At 38.0% G+C, this 8,821-nt stretch overlaps 1 protein-coding gene across 1 annotated transcript; it reads left to right on the top strand.

Moving 5' to 3' along the window:
• Positions 1 to 20: 20 nt before the first annotated feature.
• CRYGS (crystallin gamma S) lies at positions 21 to 8,433 on the top strand. Its single transcript, XM_032171847.2, has 3 exons — positions 21 to 1,659; positions 6,376 to 6,618; positions 7,005 to 8,433. Exons 1-3 carry the CDS (start codon positions 1,639 to 1,641, stop codon positions 7,275 to 7,277), a joined length of 537 nt encoding a protein of 178 aa, XP_032027738.1. The 5' UTR covers positions 21 to 1,638; the 3' UTR covers positions 7,278 to 8,433.
• Positions 8,434 to 8,821: the final 388 nt, after the last annotated feature.

The following is an 8,821-nucleotide window of genomic DNA, read 5'->3' as shown; positions in this document are numbered from 1 at the left end:
TAAAGTTTACATTTGCCTGGGAACACCTTCTTTCAGATAAATGAGTGAAATTACCAAATGAGTGAAACGAATCAGATTGCTGATAAACATTGGTTCATATGCTCTCTGGCCATTTAATTAGTAATTGTATCAAAAAAGTCTCCTGTATTTCTAAAGTAAAAAATAACCCTCAGAATGTTTAATTCTAATTGAAGTTTACAGTTTTTATTTTAAGATGAAATTCAAGAAGCAGACCATTACCAAATAAACACTGGAGTAATAGAAATATATTTTAGATATTGCTATTTGTTAATGAAATAAATGGTACTCAGATACTTTTTTTAAAGTTTTAAAGTTTTATAAAATTTTACAAAATTCAGAAAACTAAGCATATAGCTTAATATTTTCTCAGTAATCTTTATATTAAGGCACATTTGCCATTTTCTGAATTGACCATAATACATCCCATTTATTAAAATATTTGTTAGTTAATAGAAAGATGAGGAAGTTGGACTTTTGAGAATATACTTGATCAGTTAAAGTTAAAAATGGCGAAAAGTTAATTTGTTGGTTTTTTTTGTATTTACGTAAGATGCAATCTCATTCCTAAAGTCAGAGGTGTATTAGGGCCAAAAAATTTTCTCCGAACATGTTCCAATGTCGTATTTTGGGCAAAGAAGACCACCTAGCCAGTAGCAAGTTGTGTTTAGGTAGCTAACCCTTGGCAAATTCAGGAGTCCCACAGTCACTTTTCTACATACGGTGGTACCCTTCTTATGGATTAGAGCTCTTTTTTAAAAAAAATTGTGTTTTGAAAAAAATTAAATAATAGTTGCAAGAATAAGTCAGTGAACTTTAACATACCCTTTATCTAGATTCCATTCACCAGTTGTTAACATTTTGCTACATTCTCTTTACCACTCTCGACATGATAGTATTGTTTTATTTTTGCTCAACAATTTGAGAATAGGTTGTAGACATCTTGAACCTTTCTTCTGAATGGTAGCATACATGTCCTAGAAACAGACATTCTCTTACCTAGTCATGGTACAATGATCAAATTCAAGAAGTTAAACTTTGGTACAATAGTATTATCTAATTTACAGTCCATATTAAAATGTTTTCTGATTGTCCTAGCAGTGTCTTTATAGTGACTTTTTTCCCCAAACACAAGATCATGCATTGCACTTAGTTGTCATGTAAGTTTTGTTGCCTTTAGAACATGTCACTTCTGTCCAGAAATAGAGGTAGTCTTCTGACTCTTACCTCTCACAAGCTTTGTTGAAGAAAAAGGACATTAGGAATTTCAAAGAGGCTGCTTGCTATTAAAAAGAAAAAAAAAAAAGGGACTCTTTTGTTCTTAATTTTTACAACTTTGTCTGGGTTTTGGTTTCTTGACTCAGCAAAGTCTATAATGCAGCCCTGCTTGGTAAGCATTAAAGGCGGTACTGAAGCTTTCCTTTATTTCATAATCCCAATTGTTTTTTCTAGAAACCATCAATAGCGTCTAAATGACTGACTCAATTTTTGGATCCTATTCTCATGACTAAGCAAATGTTTGACTGAAACCAGCCCATATAAATGTCACTGTGCCTCTAACTCTCTGTAGCCATTCCTGAATTTCTTTCAGCACTGGGAAAACCAGTCTATGCACCAAAAATGTCTAAAACTGGAACCAAGGTAAGTAGTCATACTGATTTTTAGCCTACCCACTTTTCACCTAATGATGCATTAAACACACAGAAAAGCTTTTGCTTCTTTGCCTAGAGGTGAGTATGATAGTGGTTAGAGAACTGGGATTGAGAGAGAAGATTAAGAAATGCTTATTGTATTTTCTACCCTTAACAGAATTACCAAACACTTTATTAAGGGTTTATCTTTACATATGGTGCTATGTTGAATACTATATAGGTAAATAATTTATAAATATCATTATTATTTCTGCCTTCTAGCAGCTAATATTCTATGCAACTGATATTCTCCATAGGAATAAGGCATGCTAATGGGGATTATATTGAGCAGAAAACTTAATCAATTAAAATTTTGTTTTCTGAAATTTAGCCTCAACCATTTGTGTTCTAAAAGGCCAAAGTGGATGGGCCAATCAGGTGAATAAAGTCCTACATCTCTCCTCCATTCAAGCAATTATTTTTACTTGTTCCCCAAATAAAGTGCTCCCTCACAGTCAGAAAATTGCCTCTAAAATATTCCTTTAACTCAAAATTACTGGCTTGGAAATTATTCTGTCAGGTAGGGCTTTGGGAATGAGGTAATATGCCTTCATTTTCTTTTTTGCGCTTCCGCTGATGAGAGAAAACCGCTGCCTGATTTTTACCCCCAGCTATTTGAAAATTTTCAAACCCATTGAATCCTCAAAAGAATGGGAAAGGAATGTTGAATGAATATTTGTATATCTTTCACTTATATTCTCCAATTGTTGACATTTTGCCATATTTGGTCTCTCCTATCTCCATCTCTCTTTAGTAAACCATTTGAAAATTAGTAGCAGACTTTATATTATACTTTTGCCTGAAGTATTTAGGCATGTATCTCCTAAAAACAAGGGCATTTCCTTGTATAAACACTGTATCATTAGCATGTCCCCAAGATTTATCATAAATATAATAGCTAATATTGAGACCATATTCAAATCTCCCCTGATTGTCCCCAGAGAAGTGCTTCATGGTGGACTTTTCCCCTAATATAGGATCCTGTGAAAAACATGTATTGCACGTGGTTGTCATGTCTCTTTATTCTCTTTAATTTTTTTTAGCCTCTCTAAAAAGTCCCCCTACCCTTTTTGTTGTTGTTCTTGAGACATTGACATTTTTCAAAGCCTAGGTTAGATGTCTTTCAGAAAGTCTTGCAATCTAGATTTGTCTAATTGCTTCCTCATGTTTAGATTCAGAATAAATGTATTTGGCAAGAAAGCTACATAGGCAATGTTGTGTACTTCCTGTTGCATCATGTCAGAAGGTACCTGTTAACTTGTTCTGTAATTTATTAGTGCTTGATTTTTTTTTTCCATTGGAAAATAGAACTAATAATCATGCTTGTCATTCAGGAGGTTTGGGGAGAAAAATTAGTGTCTTTAGTGCTCTGAGGTTCTTGAAAATATACCATGCAAATCCCACTAAAAAATAATTTTTGGTCCTTAGAGGAGGGATATCCATGTGTCTTGAGGTAAAGCTGTTATACAACCATCTTAGATGAAAACGTCTGCTTTTAAAGATTTGAAGAGTAGTAATAGTGTACTTTTTTTTATTTATAGCTGAGTCATTCATTTAGTTAAATAACTTTTGCTTGCTAGGGTAAAGGAGATAGTAAATTATTTCTTACTCTTTCTCATTGCTTCTTCCTTTCCCACTATCTTGCTAGCAGTTTAATCAGAGGAGATATGGGCTTGGCAAAAGGATAGATTTTACTAAGTATGTTTTCATTACCTCTGGGATACTCAAGACATTTTTCTCTCTGCTGCATTGGATTAGTAGGCCATTTTTCCAAAAATAAACCTGATAATGATAGGAATTTTGTAATAATTTCTAGGGAAACTTTCTGCACATCTCTTAGCCTTCTCTACAAGGCTAAGAATGTTTTGCCCAAGGGTCAAAACCTCTAGGCTGACAATAGCATGGATTTCATGGTTATTCTACAAAAAGAAATTGAGCACGGCTAGGTGCAACATTCTCTGGCTCTGAGATATAGAAGGTCTCCCACTGAAAGGAGAGCTTAGTCTTGGAGCTCAGTAATGATTCCATAGCAACAGGATGAGGGCTTTGTTTCAACTTTTGGATGGTTGGCTGGTCTCCTGGGAAGGTGGACATCAGGTGACCTTATCAGGCATCGTGTATATTTTTACTTAACAGATATTGATAATTAGTCACGCAAATGTGCAGAAGGCAGTAAATGTGAGAAACTATGAAGTGAAATAGATGGTATTATTAACTTCATTTCCCATAGGATATCTTTTTCAAAGGCTCTTTTTGGTGACTGGTCAAAAACCAAAGGCAAATAGAACATATGAATTAAGGAGTTTAGAATCTATCCATTCTTAAAGAAGTTATTTGACTTTCCTAAAGATCTCCACAGGTCACGAGGGAGAGCCCCTCAGGCTTAGGCCCAGCCTTGTTCATTGTCCAAGAGAGTAAGTGCTGCCATGTTAAACGAAGCTAACTGTGCAGGCAGAAAGACAACAAAGGAAAATAAAGTGAACAATAGATTACTCACCAGGAGTTTTGCACTGCAGCCCACCAGCTTGTCTGCAACTAACTTGTAACTAGGTAGTGACATTAGGCCAATCACTTAACTTCTTCATCTGTAAAAACTGTAGCAAAAGCTTATTGCCAGTTGTGAGTCAGCTATTAAACTAAGTACTTTATCAACATCCCCTTGGACCCTCAGAGCATACCGTCTGCAAGAGACACTTGTCATCCTGTTTTGCCAATGAAGAGCTGTAGAGAAAGGTTCATTGCCCTGTCCAAAGTCACGTAGCAAGAAAGCAGTAGTATTGGGACTTTTTTTTTTTCTTCATCCATAAACTAAGGTACCATGTATCTAAATCTGTACTGTGCTAAGATGGGAAGGGAACCAAAACACAAAGAAATTTGGGCAGGGGATAAAGGAGATGAAGTAGATGATTTAGGGGTGGGAAGGAAAAAGGACGCTTTTAGGGAACAGGAAAGAGAATAATTGAGATAAATGGGAAGGGAAGGGAAAGATTAAGGTGGAGGGAAACAATTATTAGTATATTAGTGTCTACGTAGAAAGAACTACCCAGGGTAGAAGAGAATGAGATTTTATACCTTTTTGTGAGTGATTCTTGGTTTCTTCCTCTCATTCCCTCCATCTAATTAGTCACCAAATCCTGAAGTTCTTTACTGTTTTCTCATCATCATTCACATTGGAGTTGCCTTTTGGTTGGCCCTCATCATCTCTCACCTGGCCCACAGCAGCCATCTGTTTCTAGGCACACACTACTAAGTCCAACTCACTCATAATCACCAAAGGGATTCCAGCATGATTCTGGTGTCATTTTTCTGGCTTTATTTTCAAATACTTCACCACATATTCAATATGTACTGGGCTTAATGAACTTATTGTCCCTATAATGGGGCATGTTCTTTCACTTTATTCTTTTGAACATGTTTGTTCCTTTTCATTTGCCTCTGGAAAACACCTACTTATCTTTCAATGCTCAGCTCAAATATCCTGTCAAGACAGTACCCGGCTCTGCTCCTTTCATCTGAAATGACTCACAAAGTTTTCTCCGGTGAAATCCATAAAGTAAATCAGCCACAAGGTGGCGGCATAACGCTAGGTAATTAACTTCGAAGCATAACACCTGTGGTTTCAGTTGATCACCTAGCATTGATCTGAAATTCCATCTTAAAAAAAAAAAAAAGGTGAAAAGATTGTGGAATTATTGAATAACAAGGGACAAGCTCTGAAGCTCATTTGTAGTTTTCATCGTGGTTTTCAGGAACTGCTTGGTGAATCCTTGGGAGTTCCTAGGAACTCTGTCTCCTGTTTCAGCCACAAAAGCTCTGAGAGTTGTTTTAAAGCCAGAACTTCCAGTCTGCTGTAGTCTTCAAATAGGAAGCTGAAGCTCAGAGAGGTGGCTGGATGAAGATAGTAAGGCTAATTGTGGAGAGGGAGCTCTGTAGTCCAGACTTACTGTTTCTGCTTTCACAGGGCTGCATATTTTTCAGTGCCATCAGAGACTTACCCCAGGCATTGTGGTAGAAACTTGATAAGAGTTGGAGGCAAAGAGGATTCTTATCATTTTGTCACTTTGCAACTACTCTGTTGGTAATAAACTAATAATAAAGAACATAATATGATACATTTTCATATATGAAAGCTCTACATCCATCTAAAATAAGCTCTGTAAAGCTAAGGTTTATGTTTTATTTTTCTCTATGTATCCTCCATATCACCTAGGAGTCATCTTCATGAAACAATTATTGAGGTCAAGTGATGGGCACAGAGGATTGATAGCTCAAATAAGGCTTGATACTTGCCCTTGGAAAAACTGTACTAGGATTCTGGTGGGAGGGGCAGACATATAAATGGATAATTTATAATACAATGTGGTAAGTACAGAGAGCTGTGGGAACATAAAGGAAGGAAAATGAACTTAAATCTGAGACTGCTCGCTTCTATTAGAGCCCTCTTCTGTTTTGCTTCATGTTCAGCCTTCAGGAAGTACTCATTTCTGTTGTTGACAACTGAAGTTGTCGGTCAGAAAGCAATGTTGTAAGGTGATGTACAGCTACACATTTTTCCTCAAAATTGAGGAGAAAGGAATTTCTAAAGTAGGCATTATATTCTTAATTTTTATCTGTGAATTAAGCCACCCAACTCCTCAGCTCTTTCTCTGTTGGCCCTCTACTTCAGATTACTTTCTATGAAGACAAAAATTTTCAAGGCCGTCGCTATGACTGTGATTGCGACTGTGCAGATTTCCACACATACCTAAGTCGCTGCAACTCCATTAAAGTGGAAGGAGGCACCTGGGCTGTTTATGAAAGGCCCAACTTTGCTGGGTACATGTACATCTTACCCCAGGGAGAGTACCCTGAATACCAGCGTTGGATGGGCCTCAATGACCGCCTCAGCTCCTGCAGAGCTGTTCATCTGGTGAGTCTGGGGACTGTGAACTCCCTCTGTTTCCCACGCCCTCTGTCCACTTTCTCTTGCTTTTAGGTGAAAATTTTCCTGAGTCTTCTCTACCTCTTAATGAGTAGTTGCTTGTTGGCTGCTGAGGCTTGAGTAACATCTTAGAGCAGCTCATCACAAGAATGACTACACTAATTTCCAGGGTGCTGTCTCTGCCTCTTGAGTGTTTTGAAGAATTAAGTTTTTCTTATTGAAAGTTAGCTGTTTTAGTAGGTACACGGTGAGATGGAAGTTCAGATCATCTAGCTTTCAAGGTGATAAGTTCTGAGCAATACTGTTCTCTAAGTTCTTGACCTGCTGGTGATTTCCGTAATGGTTTCTGTTCATTTTCTCCTGTGTCTTTTCAGCCTATTGGAGGCCAGTATAAGATTCAGATCTTTGAGAAAGGGGATTTTAATGGTCAGATGTATGAAACCACTGAAGATTGCCCTTCCATCATGGAGCAATTTCACATGCGAGAGATCCACTCCTGTAAGGTGCCGGAGGGTGTCTGGATTTTCTATGAGCTACCCAACTACCGTGGCAGGCAGTACCTCCTGGACAAGAAGGAGTACCGGAAGCCCATCGATTGGGGTGCAGCCTCCCCAGCTGTCCAGTCTTTCCGCCGCATTGTGGAGTAATGACATGAATGGGGCCATATTCTTCCTGGGGCCCAAATGCTGGCTGGCCTTGTGGTCCAAATAGGCATCATCAATAAAACAGTTGGCATGCATCCCACTGCTGACTATAACGCCTCTCCTTAAATGCTTCTAGGGACCAGCAATATAGTGCTTGCCACAGTGGGCAGCTACACAAAGCAACACATCCACCAGATCACCAGTCTAGATCTTTGTGCCAAACAAAATGAGATCTCATTAAAAGGTTAGAAAGTCATACTGCCATGTGGTGGTTCCTTTTGCTTATGTTTTGCATTAATTCAACAGGCACAGTAATAATTGCTACCATTTATTGAGTGCCTACATTATTTCATTTTCTCTTTACAACCCTGCGAGAGGTAGTTCGTCTGTATTTTATAAATAAGGAAACTGAGAGAAATTTAAAATTTGCCCAAATTCACCAGTTGGTGGATGGAGGAGCCAGTATTCAGTCCAGGCTACTTCTGCTCCCAAAGTCATTGTTCTTTCTAATACATGCATTCAACACATTGGCTGGAGATCTATGTATATAGTGTCTGTAGAAGCCCCTGAAAAATTTCAAAAGTAGAAAAGACAGGGTCCTCTGATGTTCCAGTTGAGGTGACAGAGTATCTATCAAGAACAACCAGTGAAAACCGGGTTATTATTTGAAAATGGTGGAGCCATAAGCCATCTGAAGTCCTTGTTTAAGATCCAAAGACTGCTATGTTAGTTACTTCTCAACCCTAACTTTATTTTTGTGTAAAGAAAGGACATATTAAAAATGTCCATACATTATAATAGTTGAAATGGAATTTTATCAAGTTTTACTTGCTTTGATTAGCCCCTGAGATTTTATTTAATCTTGAAGAGGAGAATGATGAAGCAAACAGTATGACCAGGAGTATTTAGTGAGCATTCAAGTGAACCTGGGGATATGCAGAATGCACCCATCTGTAAATGAGATAGCAAAGCCCCTGTCATCTAGGAGCCTTCCCCAAAAGGACAAATGAGAATTGCTAAATTCCCTTTGTGTATACTCCATTGTGCACAGTGCATACTCGCCCCAAAATATGTTTATTCATGTTGTTATCTTCCCCTCCCTTTTGTCATTTTGTCTGTTTCAAGTGAGAGACTGAAAAAAGTGGGTGTAAGTAAGGGAGGGAAACATGACAAATGGAGAAGGAATGGGAAGCCATTTGCTGAGCTGCAAAGAGCTCTGGCCTGTGAGCTGACTGCAGCCATCAGCTCTGGATCTTGTCACCATACCATGAAGCTACCTTTCCTTACCTCCAAAACAAGGGAGTTGAGCCAAATGCTCTCTGGAGTCTCATCCAACACGAACATTCTAATTCCCCAGAAACCAACAGGAGGATGCTAAAAAACTAGCTGATGACCAAGAACTACTGACACTTAGTTTTAGAGGCACATTTTCCAGAAGTGACCTCAGAGATCCACTGATTTTTTGCCCAAGAAATAGGCTGTGTTAAGTAAGTTAGTATCAGTCTCTTTTCTCATATCAACTGCTTGCCATGTTCTTTGGTGAGTTG

Source organism: Hylobates moloch, unplaced genomic scaffold (assembly GCF_009828535.3).
Source record: "Hylobates moloch isolate HMO894 unplaced genomic scaffold, HMol_V3 SCAFFOLD_13, whole genome shotgun sequence".
In the NCBI taxonomy this organism is placed as follows: domain Eukaryota; kingdom Metazoa; phylum Chordata; class Mammalia; order Primates; family Hylobatidae; genus Hylobates; species Hylobates moloch.
The sequence above is the reverse complement of the archived record's forward strand: the minus strand, read 5'-3'. Positions and strand labels throughout refer to the sequence as shown.

Excerpts from the sequence above, each read along its gene's own strand:
- CRYGS (XM_032171847.2), top strand. The coding sequence starts at position 1,639 with ATGTCTAAAACTGGAACCAAG. Across the intron at positions 1,660-6,375 it reads TGTCTAAAACTGGAACCAAG|ATTACTTTCTATGAAGACAA; the intron begins GTAAGTAGTCAT and ends CCTCTACTTCAG. Across the intron at positions 6,619-7,004 it reads CCTGCAGAGCTGTTCATCTG|CCTATTGGAGGCCAGTATAA; the intron begins GTGAGTCTGGGG and ends GTGTCTTTTCAG.